The following is a 22,019-nucleotide window of genomic DNA, read 5'->3' on the forward strand; positions in this document are numbered from 1 at the left end:
ATATACATGACAGGCTAATTTGCAAATAGATAATTGAGTAATTTAAAATTCTTTTGTCTGTTTTGTAAGGGGTGAGAGATGCAGTATTATATTAATCAGCATTCAACCAGGGAGGATGTTATGTGTACATGTGTTATTCTTTTTTTAAAAAGACAATTTTAATGTCTTCTTTGTTGTGTTTTTTCTTTTTTTCTTTTGGGTTTTGTACTTTAACTTTTCTTGAAAAAACAAAATATTATTCTGAAAAAATACCAATGATATTCAATACAAATGTTTAAACATTTAAGGATTAAAAAGAATGCCATGAATTGAGGCAAGTGTAAATTTGATGGGTCTAGGTTAAGTATGACTAAGGTTAGATTTGGCCCATTATATTAATGTGGATATATCTATATATTTTAATGTGCACGTCTATATATTTTAAACAGCATTATAGTACTTAATATTAATGTACTTCATATGTTCTGCAAATCTATCCAATGGATAATGGATGTTAAAAGTCCCACAATACTTTGCAATATCTTATAAAAAGAGTAAGCAAGGATATTTTCTGCTACAGTATTCACAATTCATAATTAGATAATAAAATAAAAACTCAAAGGAAATTAATAATAATGCCTGCAGATAACGTTCCAGGAATATGTTCGTGATACTAATTAATTAATATTGTGGGATGGGTAGGAGGTGGCAGTTTGAGTCTCCCCCTGTTTGTCTTTTTAGAAATAAAGGGATTAAGATTCAAAGTGAAAGGGCAGGAGGAAAAATAATCTTATTGAACTGATAATAGCAATATAGAAGTTGCATTGCAGTCTGAAATCTCTCAGTCTTTTCCACGAGATGACAAACTTTGAAAAGTTTGGAAAACTCCAGATGGAAAGTTTTTAAAGGCAAATAAGAAACTATTTTATAGGAAGTCCATTTGATGAGGACACTTAACATAGTTTACAGTAATTCTTTAGAGTTTCAGACAGAAATATTTCATGCTATCAAACTATGCTAAATATTGAACCTGGGACTTTTCTGCATGAAAATCATGTACACTATCACTGAGCATAAATTGTTGTCAATTTAATATTCGACTTAATGAAAAGCAAGTATAGATTGGATAATAAATTACATAATTTCTGTAAAGGGTTTCCACAGAAGAATAATAGAGGATTTTGCTATCGTCATGTAAGTCATGTTTCATGTATTGTGCCATGTATGTATGATGTCATGGCAAAATCAATATAGTTTTGTCATCATTGTACGTTGTAATAGATACCTATGTTTTTATGTAAAAAGTCTTAAATACTGATTGAAATGAAACCTGGAAAGAATTCCTGAAAACTGAAGACTTACTGCTAATCAATATTGTTAAGATTAAATTTAATGAACTAGTGAACTAAATCCATAAATGGTTCACACATGTAGTGATTTATTATTTTGCCTGAAACTTTTTTGAAACTCTCAGCAGTTGTATCCACTTGGATCCTCACACTGTGCATTTTTAAATTAAGCCTTCTAAATGCTTAATGCTTGGTGAGAAGCTGCATGACTTTATTTTAGAGGAGTAATTAACTTTTTAAATATTAAGTACGGCCAGATCCACAAAAGTAACATTTTATAGTGACTTCCTAAGATCCTGAACTCAATAAGATTTTATAACTATTAAACACATTCTACCCTGTGTTACAGAACATTTTATTGTGTGATATTGGCCAGTATTAACAAAACTTACGTTCTTACAGAAAACAAGAACAAAAAAATAAACATCTGAAAACTTAAAGGTACTGACATAATGATGGATTTATTTTCTGAGTTCAACAAGGCTTTTGAAGGAAATACTATATCAGCTAGGAATCATTAGAGTAAAAGCAAGACTTATGGCAAAATACTCTTAAAGTGCTACATCACTGTTTCAATGTTAAGTAGAATCCAAATAGTTTATGTAGATGTAAGCAATTTGTGCAGAACAGGTCTAAATGATCCAAAGGTACTTTTCAAAAGGCAACTAGACTTCCTTGGTTTTTTTCCCCCTTAAAGATATTTTGCTTCTCATCCAAGGAACTTCTTCAGTTCTGATAAGAAGCAAAAAATTTTCAAGAAAAAAACCCAAGAAGGTTCAGTTGCCTTTTGAAAAGCACCTTTGGGACAACCATCACTTGGATTTGAGACTCTCCATAGATAGGTCTAAGTGATGTTTATATTTTGCAAATAAGTTGCTAATTATAATCATTTATTACTTAATCCAAATGTAGAATCTGAGAACACATGCAAAAAGTATATATGAAAAGAATTCATACAAATCACAACAGTTTTAAGATTTGCCAGTAGGATTATAAAATACCCATGAAAATTATTTTGACTGAAAAGTACTGCAGACTGATGTGTCAAAGCTATGATATTGTTCCTGTTTTGTGGAACAGGGAATGCACATTTCAAGGAGTGAGTAGAAAAGTAGGTAGAAAGAGAAGGTGCTAGCAGGATTTTCCAAACTTACACAAATCTAACATGATATCGACTAAGGTGGCTTAAAGATGGTGGTCTCTACTCCAGCAGTTCGAATCATAGCACTGTGTGAGTGGATAGCGCTCATCATTTGCCTGGGCTTCAGTTTGACTTGCTATGTGCAAGTAGATAAATAGGTACCACTTCAGTGAGAAAAACAATGGTGCTTCCTATGGTAATACAAACCTAGCTGGTGCCAGACCTGCTGGTAAAGCTGCAAGACTTAGACTGGCACACAGATATATGATCAAACAGGAAGGCAATATTATACAATTGGCTAAAGATGGGGTATAGTGAGTTTTCTGCCCCTGTAACCCCTGTTGTGCTAAAAATGGTGATGTAGCTAGCCAGTTCATGTTCTGATGCCTCACACTAATAAACTTTGCCAATTTTATTCCAAATTGCAATCTCGATACAAAGATGACAGAGGTATTATGCTGTTTATTATGTTGGCTCCATGCTGCTTCTAATGCACTAGCATTGGTGATGCAATACTTCTAGGCTAAAAGAACCATTTCTGCAAGTCAATAGGTCAAGCTTGTGAGGAAATTTATGAATTGTCACAAAACTGACAATTGTTTTCCATTTTTAAAACACACATTAAAACTATTTTAGAAGACTTGTTTCTATGAAAATTATTGTTATCAAATTTATCTGCTGCCCATTTTGCAATTCGAAGCAAAGATGCATATATTTCTTAAATAATCTCTCTTGCTTTGATCTTGTTGCTCTTGAAATTCAAAAATTTCATTGCTAAATGTTTACTAAAAAGTGAATGAAATTGAACTCTCTGTGTTTGCAACCAGAGCATTTTTTTTCAATTACACATCATGCTTCTACTGCAGAGGTGAAAATCAGTTTTTGATACTTTAATATATATATTATTTACTGAAAGTAATGTTGTACCTTGCTTGATAGAAATCAGAAATATATTGGAAGTTAATGTGCAGAAGGAATGAAAAGGGAATATTATCTTATGTTGCTATGGCGTTTCAGCTTGATTGTTTCAAGTGCAACTTGATTTCACAGATGATTACCTCTAGAAATGAAGAGTCATTCCAATATTCCCACCGATAATGTGCTATTTTGCAAAACCTGATAAATTAGCACACTTTGAGAGGAGACACTTTATGAGGCTCTCTGTGCATTTCTTTCTCAGTTTTATTTGTCTTCAAACTATTAATAATTACCATTAATTAATAGGAACAATCTAAAAGAAACCTAATTCCCTTTATATTACACTGTTTTCAGAAGTTGACAGAATTTAAATGCTGCCGATACAAGCAGATGCTGGTGAATATTTTTTCCATGTTTTGGTGTCAGGTTTCCACATATACACAAACACTGTCTTTCTTATACTAGCTGAGTATCTCACACTCACAAAATTAATTTAGGTTCTTCAGTAATCCCATCACCCTTGTTTTTTTCCTCTTAAAAATCAGATAAAGAGTTAACTAGGATTCTCTCAATCCTTTGGAGGAATTTAGAGTATGCCCCTATTTATGATCTAACAGAATTATAAAACAAGCTACAAAATGGAAGGGAGCAACTTCTTTGAATTTTGTTTGAAACCCAATACAAAATAAATGCGTGGAGGGAGGGAATCCTAGTTTAAATTATTTTCTATTTATAGTTTAGAACATTTGTTTGTGAGTAACAGACCAGCTCAAATTCCAGGTTGTAATATAATCAAAATCATCTAACTTCCTTGTTCTGCTTCCTCTTTATTAGAATCTGTTACCTGGTATATACATTGACATGATGTTAGTCAAGCCAGTCTCAAAAGTGTTCAAACATGTATTACATTTTTAAAAATCTCATTATCTTAATAGATCATGAAGAAGGAAAAGTTGTTCTATATTCACTCAAACTTTTTTTAAAACTTTTTTTGTATTCATAAATTGCCACATGAAATGTACTAGGGGTATTTCTTACACGGTCTTCCTATTGCCCAGAAATTCAGCCATTTATGTCTTATTCATGTCCATATAGAATGTCCATATAGATATAGAACATCTTCCCAAAAAAGAAAAAAGGACAATGTCCTTCCATGTACAATAGTTTTTTCTTTGGAAGAAAAGAAATTGGATTACTCCTGTGTTGCAGAGTGGATAGGATTAACACACAATAAATTTATGATCACAATTAGAACCTGTGCCAGCAGAGGAGGCATGCTTCGGGACCCATTGGCCAAAGTACTCCAGCTGGCAATGTCCAGGAGAAGGGCTTTCTCTACCATAGCTCCTGTCCTTTGGAACATTTTACCCTCTGATATATGATTGGCTCCCACCCTTCTGACCTTTTGCAGGGGGAAGAAGCTCACCTAATAGGGAAAGCATCACTTTGGATGTGATTGATGAATTAAGAGGTAATTCCCACCTTTCCCCCACTGCATTCTGTTCCCTGCCTGCCCGCATTTTAACTATAATTTTTTCTTGATTGGGATTTCTATTTGAATGCTGAAAGCGGCTCAGTGTCATTTCATTACGAGAAGGACAACAAATAGATTAAATAAATAAATAAATAAATAAATAAATAAATAATATGGATAGATTAAAAAAAATAACACACCACTGTCACCACTGCATGTCTCTTTCCCTTTTCATACTAATGAGCTATGATATATTGCCCTAATACTCTGATATAATACTCTGCTGATATAATGCTCCTCACATTGTGTGAAGAGGAATGAAAAATCATTTCATCAAGTATCATTTTGGCAGAAAGTCATGATATACTGTAAATGTTTAAACACATGCCATACAGTTGTTCCTTATGGCTAGATTTAATTTTATCTTTTAGTCCAAATGTTTTTTTTTCTATTACCGCAATATAAATTCTTGTTACTTTCTAAAATAGCTTTACAAAATAATTCATATCAATTAAGAACATAATTCAGTTCAGAATAAGAAAAACACGCACTTGCTTTAAGAATCATTTTCCAATTACCTAAGATTGCACCAAAGATTAAGTTTTCAGAAAAAACTGCATCTCATCAGATTTATTCCTGAAAGAATGATTTGAGATAATAACTTTTATCTTTATATGTCAAAATAAACCCTGTATGAGGCTCATACAGGGCCTCTAAAGTACAGATTTCTAAAGTACAGGTATTCCTCGACTTACAACAGTTCATTTAGTGACTGCTCAATGTTACAATGATACTATAAAAAGGGACATAATACTATTTTTCACACTTATCACAATTGCAACATATCCATGATTGTGTAATCAAAATTCAGATGCTTGGCAACAGACTCATATATATTTGATGGCTGCAACCTTTTTCAACCTTCTGACAAGCAAAGTCAATTGGGAAGCCAGATTCGCTTAATAACCATGTTACTAACTTAATAATTGCAGTGATTCACTTAACAAAAATGGCAAGAAAAGTTATAAAGTGGGCAAAACTCACTTAACAAATTTTTCACTTAGCAACATAAATAGTGGGCTCAAAAGTCGTAAGTAAAGACTTGCCTATATCATTATTCCAAGACAGGTAACACTTTTGCATGATCAAACAACAGACATACCTACACTCCAGTCCATTTCTTCCACAGCATCCCCATATAAGCCATGTTTACTCTTTCCTCTAAAAGCTAGTGATGCATAAAGAGCTGTATGGACTTGAGGGTATGATAGGAATAGGAGAAATGGTTTATCAATATTCCTGAAATAGAAAATATAAATCAGAATGCTAGGGAATGCATAATACATTACTATTTTCATATAAATTCTTTCTTGGTCACATGATTTATTCAGTAATAATTTCTTCAAATATTTTAGAAGCATCTTACATGTTTTCAGCCAATCTAACATTCAGAAATTTTACCAGACAACCTGAGGTTGCCAGATTGAGAAAATCTTGGTAACCTACCAAACAGAAATCAGGATGGCAATTCAAGTAAAGTTTGGGCTCAGTTCTTAGAATGCTTGTTATTTCTATTTATTTCAAATCAATAGAATAGAATAGAATAGAATAGAATAGAATAGAATAGAATAGAATAGAATAGAATAGAATAGAACTTTTTATTGGCCAAGTGTGATTGGACACACAAGGAATTTGTCTTGGTGCATATGCTCTCAATGTACATAAAAGAAAAGATACCTTCATCAAGGTACCTTCACTTACACTTAATGATAGTCATAGGGCACAAATTAAACACTTAAAAATACAACATTTAATGATAGTCATAGGGTACAATAAGCAATCAGGAAATCATCAATATCAATATAAATCATAAGGATACAAGCAACAAAGTTACAGTCATACAGTCATAGTGGAAGGAGATGAGTGATGGGAATGATGAGAAGACTAATAGTAGTGCAGACTTAGTAAATAATTTGACAGTGTTGAGGGAATTATTTGTTTAGCAGAGTGATGGTGTTTGGGAAAAAACTGTTCTTGTATCTAGTTGTTCTGGTGTGCAGTGCTCTATAGCATTGTTTTGAGCGTAGGAGTTGAAAGAGTTATGTCCAGGATGTGAGGGATCTGTAGATATTTTCACAGCCCTCTTTTTGATTTGTGCAGTATACAGGTCCTCAATGGAAGGCAGGTTGGAAGCAATTGTTTTTTCTGCAGTTCTAATTATCTTCTGAAGTCTGTGTTTGTCTTGTTGGGTTGCAGAACCAAACCAGACAGTTATAGAGGTGCAGATGACAGACTCAATAATTCCTCTGTAGAACTGGATCAGTAGCTTCTTGGGCAGTTTGAGCTTTCTGAGTTGGCACAGAAAGAACATTCTTTGTTGTGCTTTTTTGATGACGTTTTTGATGTTAGCTATCCATTTTAGATCTTGCAATATGGTAAAACCTAGAAATTTGAAGGTTTCTACTGTTGATACTGTGTTGTCTAGTATTGTGAGAGGTGGAGGTATGGAAGGGTTTCTCCTAAAGTCTAACACCATTTCTACGGTTTTGAGTGTGTTCAGTTCCAGATTGTTCCAGTCGCACCACGAGGCAAGTTGTTCAACCTCCCATCTGTATGCAGATTCATTATTGTCTCGAATGAGACCAATCACTATTGTGTCATCTGCGAACTTCAGTAGTGCAGAGACATATCAACAGCATCATGTATTATTCTATTTGTTCGGTATGCAAATTTCAAGGAGTCTAACAGCGGATCCATGATGGTTTTCAAGTGGGACAGCACTAGCCTTACAAAGGTTTTCATGACTACAGATGTTAGAGCAACTGGTCTGTAGTCATTCAGTTCCTTGATGGTGGGCTTCTTCGGCACTGGGATGATGGTAGAGCATTTGAAGCAAGAAGGAACATAGCACATCTCTAGTGATTTATTGAAGATATGGATGAAAATGGAGGCCAACTGGTCAGCACAGACTTTTAAGCAAGAAGGAGTTATCTTGTCTGGGTCTGGAGCTTTTCCTGGGTTTTGTCTGTGAAATAGGTCTTACACTTCCTTTTCTGTGATCACTAGGGATTGTGAACCGGAGGTGGGTTTCAGCAGGTTCTGGCCAGTTCTGGAGAACCGGTAGCAGAAATTTTGAGTAGTTCAGAGAACCAGTAGTAAAAATTCTGACAGCCCCACCCCATCTATTCTCTGCCTCCCAAGTCCCAGCTGATCGGGAGGAAATGGGAATTTTGCAGTAACCTTCCCCTGGATCGGAGAGGGAATGGAGATTTTACAGTATCTTTCCCCTGCCATGCCCACCAAGCTATCCCCACCAAGCCATGCCATGCCCACCAAGCCACCCCCACAGTAAAAAATTTTGAAACCCACAACTGTTGTGAACCCAATGGGATGCGGTCAGTTGTAGGAGGCTTGGTTGTTGTTGGTGTGTCTGAGATGGGGGTTGTGGAGATAGGTGGCTGTAGTTTCCTTTCAAACCTGCAGTAAAACATGTTCAGGTCATCTGCCAGTTGTTGATATCCTTCAGCCTGGGAAGGAGGTTTGCCATAGCCAGTGATATTTTTAAGAGTTTTCCACATTTTTTATTTATTTATTTATTTATTTATTTATTTATTTATTTATTTATTTATTTATTTATTTATTTATTTATTTATTTATTTATTTATTAAATTTCTATACCGCCCTTTTCCCAAAGGACTCAGGGCGGTTTACAGCCAAGATAAAACAATCAATATAAAAGTTAAAACCAATTTAAAAACAAAAATTCGAAGTTTGCTAGACCATTTAAAACTAATAAGAACCCCATTTAAAACCATTAAAAACCATTAGGCCAGTCCTGCGCGATGAAACAGAAATGTTTTCAGCTCACGTCTAAAGGTCCAGAGATTAGGGAGTTGGCAAAGACCCGGTGGTAGCTCATTCCAGAGGGTTGGTGCTCCCATAGAGAAGGCCCTCCCCCTGGGGGTCGCCAGCCAACATTGTCTGGCCGACGGCACCCTGAGGATACCCTCCCTATGGGAGCGTACTGGTCGATGGGAGGCTGCCGGTAGCAGCAGGCGGTCCCATAAGTAACCTGGACCTATGCCATGGAGCGCTTTGAAGGTGGTAACCAGCACCTTGAATTGCACCTGAAAGACCACCGGAAGCCAGTGCAGCCTGCGCAGGAGGGGTGTTATATGGGAGCGACGAGTTGCTCCCTCTATCACCCGCGCGGCCGCATTCTGAACCAGTTGAAGTCTTCGGGTGCTCTTCAAGCCCCATGGAGCCCCATGTAGAGAGCGTTGCAGTAGTCCAGATGAGAAGTGACGAGGGCATGAGTGACTGTGCATAAGGAATCCCGGTCCAAGAAGGGATGCAACTGGCGAATCAGGTGGACCTGATAAAAAGCTCCTCTGGCGACGTCCGTCATATGCTCTTCCAACGACAGCCGTGCATCCAGAAGGATGCCCAGATTGCGGACCCTCTCTGTGGGGGCCAATGACTCGTCCCCCACAGTCAGCGATGGCCTCAGTTGATTATACCGGGATGCCGGCATCCACAGCCACTCGGTCTTGGCAGGGTTGAGTCTGAGCCTGTTTTTCCCCATCCAGACCTGCACAGCCTCCAGACACCGGGACATCACTTCAACGGCTTCATTGGGGTGGTTCGGGGTGGAAATGTACAGCTGAGTGTCATCAGCATACAGATGACACCGCACCCCAAAACCACAGATGATCTCACCCAGTGGCTTCATATAGATGTTGAACAGGAGAGGCGAGAGAACCGACCCCTGAGGCACCCCACACAGGAGGCGCCTCGCAGTTGATCTTTGCCCCCCCGCCAACACCGTCTGCAACTGGTCAGAGAGGAAGGAGGAGAACCACCGAAGAACGGTGCTCCCCACTCCTAACCCCTCCAGCTGTCGCAGCAGGATACCATGGTCGATGGTATCAAAAGCTGCTGAGAGATCTAATAGGACCAGGACAACCCCTGTCCTGGGCCCTCCAGAGATTATCCACCAGCGCAACCAATGCCGTCTCTGTGCTGTACCCAGGCCGGAAACCGGACTGGAATGGGTCCAGATAGACAGTTTCATCCAGGTACTGAGGAAGCTGGTGCACTATCACACTCTCAACAACCTTCGCCACAAAGCAAAGGTTGGAGATCGGATGATAGTTCGATAAAACAGCTGGATCCAAGGAAGGCTTCTTGAGGAGGGATCTCAGCACAGCCTCTTTCAAGACGGTAGGGAAGACACCCTCCCTCAGAGAAGCGTTAACAATTCCCTGAAGCCAGCCTGTAACCTTGTGTGTGGCCAGTACCAACCAGGAGGGACACGGGTCCAATAAACATGTGGTTGCATTCAGCCTCCTAAGTATCCTGTCCATGTCCTCGGGAGCCACAGTATCAAACTCCTCCCAGATGACCATCTCAAGATCCGCCTCCGTCATCCCATCCGAAACTACCCAATCACATGTTTGCTGGTTCATTTGTTGAGAACTGATTCTTTAGCTTTTCAGAGTAGCTTCTTTTTGCTGCTCTGATCTCCCTTGTTAATACATTTCTGGCCCGATTGTACAGCGTTTTATCACTTTTTCTGTAGGATTCCTCTTTGGAATGACATAGCTGCTTAAGTTTAGCTGTGAACCAAGGTTTTTTGTTACTGTATGTTTGCAAGTTCCTGGTCGGTACACATTGGTCTTCACAGAAGCTGACATATGATGTTACAGTATCTGTGAGTTCATCCAGGTCTGCAGAGGTATCTTCAAAAATATTCCAATCAGTGCAGTCAAAGCAAGTCTGGAGCTTTAATTTTGCTTCCTCAGTCCAGGGCTTCATTGATTTAATTGTTGGTTTTGTGGTTTTAAGTCTTTGCTTGTAAGCAGGTACAAGGTGAATCATGCAATGATCAGAGTGTTCCACAGCTGCTCGTGGTAAAGACTGATAAGCATCTTTTAGTGTTGTTTAGCAATGATCTAAAGTATTTTTGCCTCTAGTGGGACAACTGACATGCTGAAAGTATTTTGGTAGCTCTTTCCTTAAGTTTGCCTTGTTTAGATCTTCCAAAATAATGGCCAGTGAATTGGGGTATTTGGTTTCAGCCCCTATAATTTGGTCAGCTAGAGTTCATAATGCCTTGTTTACAAAGGCTTGTGGTGGGTTATAAACAGCAATTAAAAGAAATTAGGAAAATTCACAAGGCAAATAATATGTTTGCAGTTGATAATTAATGTTTCTAGGTTTTTGTCACAGAATTTGTATATTATAGTTATATCCTGAGACCAGCTGTTGTTGATATATAAGCATAAGCCTCCTCCCTTCTTTTTACCAGATGTTTCTGCAATTCTGTCTGATCATTGAATGTGAAACTCTGGGATATGCAAGCTGCTATCTTCAACTGATTCATTTAGCCAGGTTTCAGAGAAGCATAAGACTGCTGAATTGTAAAAATCAGAATTGTAACTGTTTAAAAGGAGTATTTCATCCATCTTATTAGCAAGTGAATGTAGATTGATTAGGAAAATTGAAGGTAGAAGAGTTTTATTTCTCCTATTTCTTAGCTTGATTAGAATTCCAGCCCGTTTACCTTTCTTTTTTCGCTTCATCCATTTGGTTTTGTTTTGTTTTTTGGTAATCCATGGCTCCAGGGAAATTGCTTCTTCCTGTGTTAGAATCTTCTCTGCATTTGTAAAGATGTGTGTATGGGGGGGTGAGATCACAGAAAGGTGCTCCTTAAAGAAACGTTGCTTAATTTTTAGCAGATGGTCTCGTGAGTAAGAAATCCGTAGTGAGTTGCAGAGAATAATTAAACATAAAGAAACCATTAGAGAGCATTTCACCAAGGCAGCCTTTGGTGGTGCCATCTTGGATCCTTCTTCTAGAGAAGTTGTGTTCAAAATCTATCAACATTTTAAACTGAAATTTAATATGAAAAGGATACATTAGGACACTTTTATCATCTCAATGAAGGCCAGTCTCTGACCCATACAATATAATAGCATAATAAGATGGCATAAAATGAATTAATAAACTACTATAGGAATAATAAAAAGTAGAGAAGAAAACTAGGGGATCAACCATATTGGACTTAATTCTCAAAAACAGAGATGAAGTTTGAAGCTACAGGAGCCTTGTGGGGAAATGATCATGAATCATTGGAATTCAACATTATGCAAGTACAAAGTCAAATTAGAATCTTGGATTTTAAGACCGCCAATTTAAATAAACTTACAGAGAACTTGGGAAGGATTCCATGGATGAAAATTCTCCAGTGGAAAACAATCCAAGAAATTTAAGAAATTTTGAAAAGTGAGATTATGAAAGCCCAGTCTAGCACAATACCAAGAAGAAAAATAACAATTGTCAAAAGAAACCAGCAAGGAGGACAAATAACTCTCTGACAAATTGAAAGGCAAGAAGGACAAGTATAAAAAGTGGAAAGAGGGGCACATAACTAAGGCAGAATATCAGCAAATAGCATGAGCCTACAAAGAGGAAGTCAGGAAAGCTAAGGCTCAAAATGAACTAAATCATATGGCAAGTCAAAAATAACAACAAAAAAAGCTTCTTTCAACATGTAAAAAACAAGAAAAATGTCAATGAAAATACTGGTCCATTAATGAAAGAAAATGGCAAGAAGGTGATGAGCAAAAATTAAGAAGTAGAATTGCTTAATTCATTTCTTGCATCTGTCTTTACACAAAAGGAAAAACAGTCAATCTATCAAAAAAAAAAAAAGGACTAGGTATACTTGTTTAAAAAGGCAAGAAAATGGTAAGAGTGCACCTGTCCACCCTAGATGAGTTCAAATCACCACGACCAGATTGATTACACCCCAAGGTTCTGAAGGAACTGGAAGATATGATCTCAGAACCACTGAACTATATCTTTCAATGATCCTGGAGCACTGAGGAACTACCAGAGGACTGAAAAAGAGCTGATGTAGTTCCCATCTTCAAAAAAGGAAAAAAAGTGCAGAGCAAGTCAGCCTTGACCATCAGTTTTTCTTGATTAACAGAGGACTGGAAAAGGGTCCCCATCTTCAAAAAAGGGGAAAAAATGGATCCAGGAAACTACAGACCAGTGGGGTACCCCAGCCCTGTCTTTGGCCCAGTATTCTTCAACATCTTCATCCAACAATTTGGATAAGGGGAGAGATGGGGAACTCATCAAATTTGCAGATGACACGGAGCTCACAGTAATAGCCAACACTCCAGAAGATAAGCTTAAAATACAGAAGGATCTTGAGAGACTTGAACATTCGGTCTATCTAACAAAATAAAATTCAATGGTGAAAAAAGTAGGTTCTACACGGAGGCAAGAAAAAACAAATGCACAGGTATAGTATAGGTCAGTGGTTCCCAACTTGAGGCCCATGCCCCACAGGGGGAAAATTTGATTTTTAATGTTGGCAATTTGAAAATGAGCTATTAACTGAATTTTTGAAAGCCCGCTAATTGTTCTTATATATTATTGATGTCTTTGTTAAAGTGCATTTCCTAGGGCCTGGTCTGAAAAGGATATCCCAGCTGGGTGGAGGAAGGAGTAACTGCCAGCCAATCTAATAAGTTCATATACAGCATAATGTTATTTGTGGATTTTCTTTTTAAGTCCACCTTAAAAAGAAAGAAAGTCTACCTTAAAAATTTACAGCAAGCTTAGATAAAAAATCCTAACAATTAATATCCTTATGAGTATAAAATCACAGATAATTATTTTTCTTTCATCAAATTTTCTTGTAGATTTGGGTGAGGGTTGGAAAGTAAGTGACTCCTGTGACCTTCAAAATGGAATGGCGATCAGCTTCTAAGACGGAGGGAGAGTTGACAATAACACTTAAGATCCTGTTTTATTAATTGAAGCATTCCATTTCCTCTAAATTTTTACTACCATTCCATTCTATACAATTTATCCAAGTAGGTCTTGGTTTCTTAACAATTCAGTGTTATTCACTGAAAGGGCAATAAAGCAAACTCTGTGTTTGCATATATATTCATATTCATTTACTTGGCAATGAAACATGCATATCCTTCTCTTTGATGAGGGTCAATTATCCCTTTAAAACATTCCTTTGTATTTAAATACAAAGGATATAATTCATTTTAAACTATTTCATGAGTATCTTACTTAAGAGGAATGAAAAATCTTTAATAACTTAGCAGATAATAATTCAAAGTAAGGAATGTTCTTTCTTCTAATGCTTGAGGTCCAAAAGCAGAGTCCTTTAACATAAGTTGCCTTAAGTCTTCATCACTTAAAATAAATATATGTTTAAAGGTACAGACAATCAATTCTAATATTCTGAAAGTGTCATTTAATTAAAATTAAGCTTACAAGACTGAAAGACATAAGTCAGCCAAATATGCAATATTGCAAGGTAATATAGTACATTAATAATTCTTATTCCCCTTCTGTCCTATTAAAAATTATAAGTTGCTAGCAATATATGGAAAAGCCTGGGGAACTTCACAAATGTAAAAATAGCCTGTGCATTTCTGATGTATGAAACAAGTATAGTACTATGCCAATTGCCTTTTTTTTTTCCCTTGGGAAGGATTTTGGTCACTGACTGTCTGCCTTTAAGATCATTTCCTGTGCTGTTGTCTTTTCTTTTTCCTCTGAACTGCATTAACAAGAAAAGAAGGAGAGGTGTGAAGCTCCTGCTACTACTTGCTATTCATTAGTGTTTACTGATATTTTTAAAAAAAAGACTATGAATAAACAGCCATGCATGTCATGTTTCCAGAATCCTTCATCTATAGCAGAAAGCTTCAGGAGTGTGTCCTAAAATAAAATTGAAGTCCCCAGAGCAAAGATGGTTGAGGACTCTGAATTTCAGATAAAGAAAGCTTTGAACTAGACAGCCTTACGCCTGGAACAGAAATTGCATTCCTCAGAAAAAGCTCTGCTTCAGAATAAGTGCCAACACGTTTATTCCCAAGACAATCTATGGAGTCAATGTGCCAATGCAAGAAGCAAGCTGGGCATGAAATCGTAAACACATGGATGGAACATTAATAAGAGTGCAAGGAAGAGGAAAAATGGCTCGATCACTCATTCTGATTATAACAATCACAAGCCTGACAAGTGGCTTGTGAGAAAGTTGCTCATGGGATTGGCAGTGATGGGAATTGTGTAATATTATGTAAACCTGAAAGGAGTTTTTGTTGTTACAGAGTAAAGAGTAGGTACAATTGGCCCTTTATAATTAGGCATTAACATTAAAGTGCTCTGGACAAATTTTAAAATTTGAAATGTAAATATCTAAAGTAGTAAGAAAAAGAACGAGGTAAAGTTTTTTCTCATTTAAAAAAAGAATTTGGTTTTCTTTTAAAGCTGCATATAATCATATTTTTAAAGGTTAGCTTCCTATACAGAAACATTGCAAAATACCTTCAAACATTTTCCTTTCCTGAATCTTAAATTTGGTAAATAGCAATATAAAATGTTGGGTACTTTACTTTCCATGAGACTAAAAGAATATAACTAATTTTCCAAGCACAAAAATCTAGCAATTGGGATTGACAATAAAAAACAAAAACTTATTTTCAGGCATAATCAAATTTTCCTCACTAAGAAGATCACAAGCTGGGTTCTTATGGGCTCTCATTGGTATTCTTAATGTCCCTAGGCTTTGACAAACCAAAGCAAGAAGTAAATGAAGGACATGGAGTTCCAAGAAGAACTAAATAGGTTGCCTCTCCACAGTAGATACAGAATCAAGCAGGATGTGTAGGAATCAGCAAGATACCTAAATGATCTAATTTTCCCAAAACAAAGAATAGCTTTCGTCAGAGCCAGATTTAATATTCTCCCCTCAGCACTTCTCCAGAGTAGGTATAAGAGAACACCAATAGCAGAATGGGTATGTATATGAAAACCTTTGAAAGGCTAGTGCTTTCCTACTTGAAAACCATCACGGATCCACTGTTAGACCCCTTGCAATTTGCATACCGAGCAAACAGATCAACAGATGATGCTGTTAATATGGCTCTGCACTACATCCTACAGCATCTTGAGTCTCCAAAGACCTATGCAAGGGTCCTTTTTGTAGACTTTAGTTCAGCATTCAATACCATCATTCCAGACATTCTTCTAACTAAGCTAAACCAGCTACAGGTACCGGAACAGACTTGTAAGTGGATCACAAGCTTCCTAACAAACAGGAAGCAGCAGGTGAAGCTAAGCAAGATCACATCAAATACCTGTACAATTAGCACAGGGGCCCCCCAAGGCTGTGTGCTCTCCCCACTTCTCTTCTCTCTGTATACCAATGACTGCATCTCCAATGATCCATCTGTTAAGCTACTGAAGTTTGCAGATGACACAACAGTGATTGGTCTCATTCGAGACAATGACGAATCCGCATATAGACGAGAGGTCGAACGACTAGCCTTATGGTGCAACCAAAACAATCTGGAACTGAACACACTCAAAACCGTAGAAATGGTGGTAGACTTTAGGAGAAACCCTTCCATACTTCCACCTCTCACAATACTAGACAACACAGTATCAACAGTAGAAACCTTCAAATTTCTAGGTTCTATCATATCGCAAGATCTAAAATGGACAGCTAACATTAAAAACATCATTAAAAAAGGACAGCAAAGAATGTTCTTTCTGCGCCAACTCAGTAAGCTCAAACTGCCCAAGGAGCTGCTGATTCAGTTCTACAGAGGAATTATTGAGTCTGTCATTTACACCTCTATAACTGTCTGGTTCGGTTCTGCAACCCAGCAAGAAAAACACAGACTTCAGAGGATAATTAGAACTGCAGAAAAAATAATTGCTACCAACCTGCCTTCCATTGAGGACCTGTGTACCTCACGAATCAAGAAGAGGGCCGTGAAAATATTTACAGATCCCTCACATTCCGGACATAAACTGTTTCAACTTCTACCCTCAAAATGACGCTATAGAGCACTGCATAACAGAACAACTAGAAACAAGAACAGTTTTTTCCTGAAGGCCATCACACTGCTAAACAAATAATTCCCTCAACACTGTCAAACTATTTACTGAATCTGCACTACTATTAATCTTCTCATAGTTCCCATCACCAATCTCTTTCCATATATGACTGTATGACTATAACTTGTTGCTGGAAATCCTTATGATATATTGACCATCAATTGTGTTGTAAATGTTGTACCTTGATGAACGTATCTTTTCTTTTATGTACACTGAGAGCGTATGCACCAAGACAAATTCCTTGTGTGTCCAATCACACTTGGCCAATAAAAATTCTATTCTATTCTATTCTATTCTATTCTATTCTATTCTATTCTATTCTATTCTATTCTATGTAGTAAAGGAGAAGTCGAAGATATCTCAAATGTTTTATTATACTGTGAGTTATACAGAGTATGTAGGTCAATATAATTAGAAGATTGCCAGGGAGGACAGACAACTTTTATGTAGGCTTTCTCCTCCAAGACTCAAACCCGGCTACTACACGTGCAGTGGCAAAATTCTGTGTCGCTGCAATGTCCACAAGAAAAAAATTGGTTATAGAATTATAGATGTCAACTTGAGCCAATTTTTTGGACATATCTATAACAATTTTTGGGAACAATACATTTACTCACATACTTATCGGCTCTCCACTCATGTAAATTAGGGAGTGACCCTAACGGTTTGAGATCATGTATTTTTATAACAGGGATGTTATTATTCACGATTAATGTCAATATGATTTTTAATTAATTGTATGTCTATTGCTGGTTGATAACGGTAATAAAATTTATATTCTATTCTATTTTCTTCTATTCTATTCCTCACTAAGAAGAAAAAGTCTGTGTTTGCATAACAGAATAAACTAAGATTTGTTTGGCTAGTTTGTAATAAAATATGTAGTAGATATCTGAGTCACATATTTAGGTTGTAGTTCTTTTATGCAAATTAATATAGCTAAGTTAATTTATTATTAATTTAACCATGAATTATAATTATTCATGTAACTGAATGATATAAAGTCTTGTTTGAGTAGGCTGTTACAGGTTTCCTTCCCTTCCCCAATGCATGGATGGTACCGGATATGCTGCAGGTACCCATCAAGGATCATATTTTAAATATCATTTCAGGTGAGAATACACAGCAAGGCTGAAACAGGCCTTCGGCAAAGTAGTTTGCAGAATTCTGGAAAGTAGTTTTATTGCTCTTCACCAGCCCCAAAGTTCTGGACTACAAAAACTCAACCTCAGCTGAAGTGCAAACAAAATGCTCTGACTTGAACAATTTCATGTGAGCTGCATAGTTTACTGGAGTCCCACAACCTTGAATTTTATCAGTAAAACACAAGAATGTATAAGATGTGTATGAATGGCAGGCTGGGCATGCTCCTGGGTTATCCTTGACCATTAGATTGAGCACATTTCTTAGAGCCAGAAGATAGTAGTACCTCTTGGGATTGCATAGTTCAGGAATGCTATGTAGACCTCAACCCAAGATCAGTGAGGATTGATGTAGCACTTTATTTTTTTGATATAGTGATTTCTCTCACCTTCTCCCCAGTAGTGGTTAATCATCTCACCAGAGTAATAATCTGAATTAGCAAGACTTTTTAGATTAATTGTTAATATAGTGATAGAATACACGAGTTGTCAAATTCTGCCTTCAGGGCATCTTATATCAAAGAAGATTAGGTAGTAGCAAATGTTTTTGCCTGAGATCTTAGAGATTTTGTACTAGTCAACACTTGATTTCATGGATTTATAAATTGTTCTGGTACAATACAGTTGTCTATGTATTTCAGAACTTTCTTAGCAATGATCCAACAAGGAAAATCACTACCTATATGCTTCATTCTGATAGTACTTGGCAACCTTTATTTTTGAGGTGCTAGTTAGCAAACTATAAATCTCTGATAACTTTCCTCATGCAGCTAGTTGATTTTAACAGGTTGTGTGTTTATCTTTTTAAGTAGACTCAAAGTTGAAGCTTTAAAGAAGAACAGAACTTGAATTTTATCTTGATTTAGTCATAGCTGAGTTGAAAAACAAGGGCAAATCTAGGAAAGGAACTCAGCACAGTAACTATAGCAATTTCCTAAGGATCTGATCAGAAGTTGTTTCATCAACCATAGCAAGTTAACTTAAAGTTACTAAAGTTACTAAAGGCTACATGCTCTAGCTTCTGGCCTGTCATGAGGGAAACCCACCCAGTTATATAGGCATTTACATTATTTTACATTATTATATTATTATTATATTATATTAAATTATTATATTATATTACATTATTTACATTATTTATTATAGACTTCATATGATGGTGTAGTAGACTATAGTATGGAACACCTATAATAAAAAAAAAGTGCTCATAGATGTGATAACAGGATGATTTCAGAATATAACAGATAACATAAATTCCTAAAATTTCCTAGCATAACAGTTTCAGGTATGCATGTCTCTATGTGGCATGGATTCTGATGTTTTATTCTTTTATTTCAGCCTGGCTTTTCCTCAAACATTCTCATTTCATGTTAATGCTGAAAATTGGCCAAACTTCATAAAACATTGTGAATGAATTTTATTGACTTTTTTATTTTTAAGTGAATCATATAAATTCTCTTTTGAAAATTGTACATAGTTTGTAACAATTATTCATATTTTTCAACAACTGAAGCTATATTGAACAGGGCCTTAGATGAGGTAGATAGTGCTAGCTCCAAAGCACCAGCATCATTTACCAAAAATGAGGGAAACTTATAAATCCCCCGTTCTATAAATGTGTGTATTTTCATTTTTTTCACTAACAAATACCATCCTTGATGTCACTAATATACCAAAGTAATAGCCCAATGTCTTAAACTATACCTACCTTCTTATAAAATGTTTGGCATCTTCTGTAAATCTCTGGGTTAGGTTTTCATAAATCCATGGTTGCTGAGTAATAGTGTAATTTCTCATCAGGAAGCAATTTAGATGCCGAAAGTTGTTAAAGAAGAGGAATATGATTGCCACCAATGTAACAACCAACAAAAAGAAGTAGCCTACCATTCTATGTGGAATTCTGAAAAAGCCAAAATAATGCATAACTTCCAAAGTTATTACAGCAATTCCAGTGATCTGAAGGGCTGAGGGAATATGCATTTTAATTCCCTTGATGAAAACACTTCCATTCCCAGGTCTGCAATCTCTAATATTATTCAGAGGAATTCCATAGAAATGATCAAATCCATGGTTTAAGGGATGGTGGCAGAAATCATGACTGCTGTTACAATTTAGACCAAGATGCCATTTGCCTAGATGAAAAAAAAGCACATAGATTTCAGATCATATGTTAGCCCTCAAGAAGGATTGTAAAAATACATATTTACATTTTAATAGGAAGGTACCAAAATCATACTTCCAAAATATATACATGAATAAAGTAATGCAATGTGAAAAAAGTAATTTCCTACATTTTTGAATGCAAAAATGTATACAAAACATATTATTATGTTTCTGTATTATAAACTATAGGTAAATAAATTATTTTGAATAATTTATAAACAGAAGTATTTCAACAGAAGCGAGAAAAGGAAAAGCAGTTTTAAAATCTAGAAAAAAGTGGAAACTGAGCAAAAATATCCCCATTTCTAATACATTACTTAGACAAATATATATATAAAATAGGAACTATTCATCCCTAACACCCCTTGTTGGGTGGATCATCTAAATAATTTTGAAATAGTCTTCAACTAAGGAGTCTTATCTAAGAAAATCACATTCCTTTTCACTTGATTTTACAATTTATTTATTTTTTTACTTTCTCTGAAAAATGTGCCACTATACATTTCTATTTGGATGAACATTTTGGGCATGTGTGAATAAGCATTCTTATTGTAAAAGTAGAAAGATCAGTCTAGCCTTTATTATGAATCTGGAGTTGCTCTTTTTCTCAACTTTTCTCATGATAAGCAAATCTTACTTAATAGTAGATTAATGGGAGCTAAAATTAGTTGGGATGGAATTAAAGGCTATCAGAAATTTTTGCTATTAATGTGGCGTATTTATACTGCATTTATGTTCACCACAGGCCTCAGAAACCATTAACTAACTAAAGGCACTTACAGACTTAACATATTGCCTTTTTTATATGATACTGGACCATATAGTCACTTAAAACGTGATCCATAAATTGGGTGAAGAATTAAAAAAATAGATCAAACAATTGCATTATTTTATTAATCTTTGTAACTTTTCACAAACATATTATATTTGGAAGGTTTTTTTGTTATGTGTGTGTGTGTGAATGTTGCCAATATTCTAATGTTAACTTGTAAATCATTGAAAACCAATTTAAAGATAAGCACACATATTTAAATTGAAACACAATAAAAAACATGCATCTATATTGATCATTCTTACCTATGAGACCTGTAGAATAGCCTTCCTGTTGAAGAAGCTTTGCAAATGTTATTTCTTCAGCAGGCAGACCCCCTGAAGAGGCTGAAAATAAGAAGACTCCAAGCCGATTCAGACTAGCCATTCCTAACAAAATTAAACATTTGAATATAAAAGAAGCCATTTTTATTAAGAGGATATATATGTAAATAAAGCAACAGTAGAAGAACATTTTATCAGATTATCTGTGAAAAACAGATGGCATATTAATATAATACTGGAGCTTAAAAGAATTTCATTCATATCCAGGTATTGTTGTAAAGAATGATTGAGCATCTTTTTGTGATTGAGAAGCAGATTCTGTGATCCATAGCATTATGAGCTCTGTTTGAAAAAGAGGATATGGGCAGGAAAAAGGTGATTAAAGCCTGATAGGAGTGGACAACATGCTAACATGTATACTTTTACCACCATTCCATTATGAAAAGCCAGCCAGATGTTTAGACTGTAGGTGGCATTTTTATCCACTTACTGAGTCCTTACCAAAGACCTGGGATAGGCAGATGTTATTATTTAACATCTTATTTAATAACATCCTTCTCATCTTTCCTATTACCTTCTATTATTAGTATCTTATGATTATATTACTTTGTTGTTTGTATGTACACTGGGAGCTTATGCACTGGAGATAAATTCCTTGTGCATTTAATCACACTTGATAATAAAGTATATTCTATTCTATTCATTAAAGCCATTGTCACAGTATTTAAGTTGTTCCAAATAAAGCTGTTTTTTGCAATTGACCATGATTATGTCAATGCCAGTGATGTTCAAGTGTTGCGCCAGATGTT

At 36.0% G+C, this 22,019-nt stretch overlaps 1 protein-coding gene across 13 annotated transcripts in view; it reads right to left on the minus strand.

Annotated features, from left to right (window-relative positions):
- Positions 1-22,019, minus strand: part of STS (steroid sulfatase) — a 151,861-nt gene that overhangs the window by 81,594 nt on the left and 48,248 nt on the right. For all 13 annotated transcript variants that reach the window (XM_058184650.1, XM_058184653.1, XM_058184655.1 and 10 more), the window contains 3 exons: positions 21,193-21,315; positions 19,661-20,084; positions 6,024-6,160 (listed from right to left, as the gene is read on the minus strand). In XM_058184650.1, coding sequence (XP_058040633.1) covers positions 6,024-6,160; positions 19,661-20,084; positions 21,193-21,315 — 684 coding nt within the window. The remainder of the gene's footprint in view (positions 1-6,023; positions 6,161-19,660; positions 20,085-21,192; positions 21,316-22,019) is intronic.

The sequence above is a fragment of the Ahaetulla prasina genome, chromosome 5 (assembly GCF_028640845.1).
Source record: "Ahaetulla prasina isolate Xishuangbanna chromosome 5, ASM2864084v1, whole genome shotgun sequence".
Classification (NCBI taxonomy): Eukaryota; Metazoa; Chordata; class Lepidosauria; order Squamata; family Colubridae; genus Ahaetulla; species Ahaetulla prasina.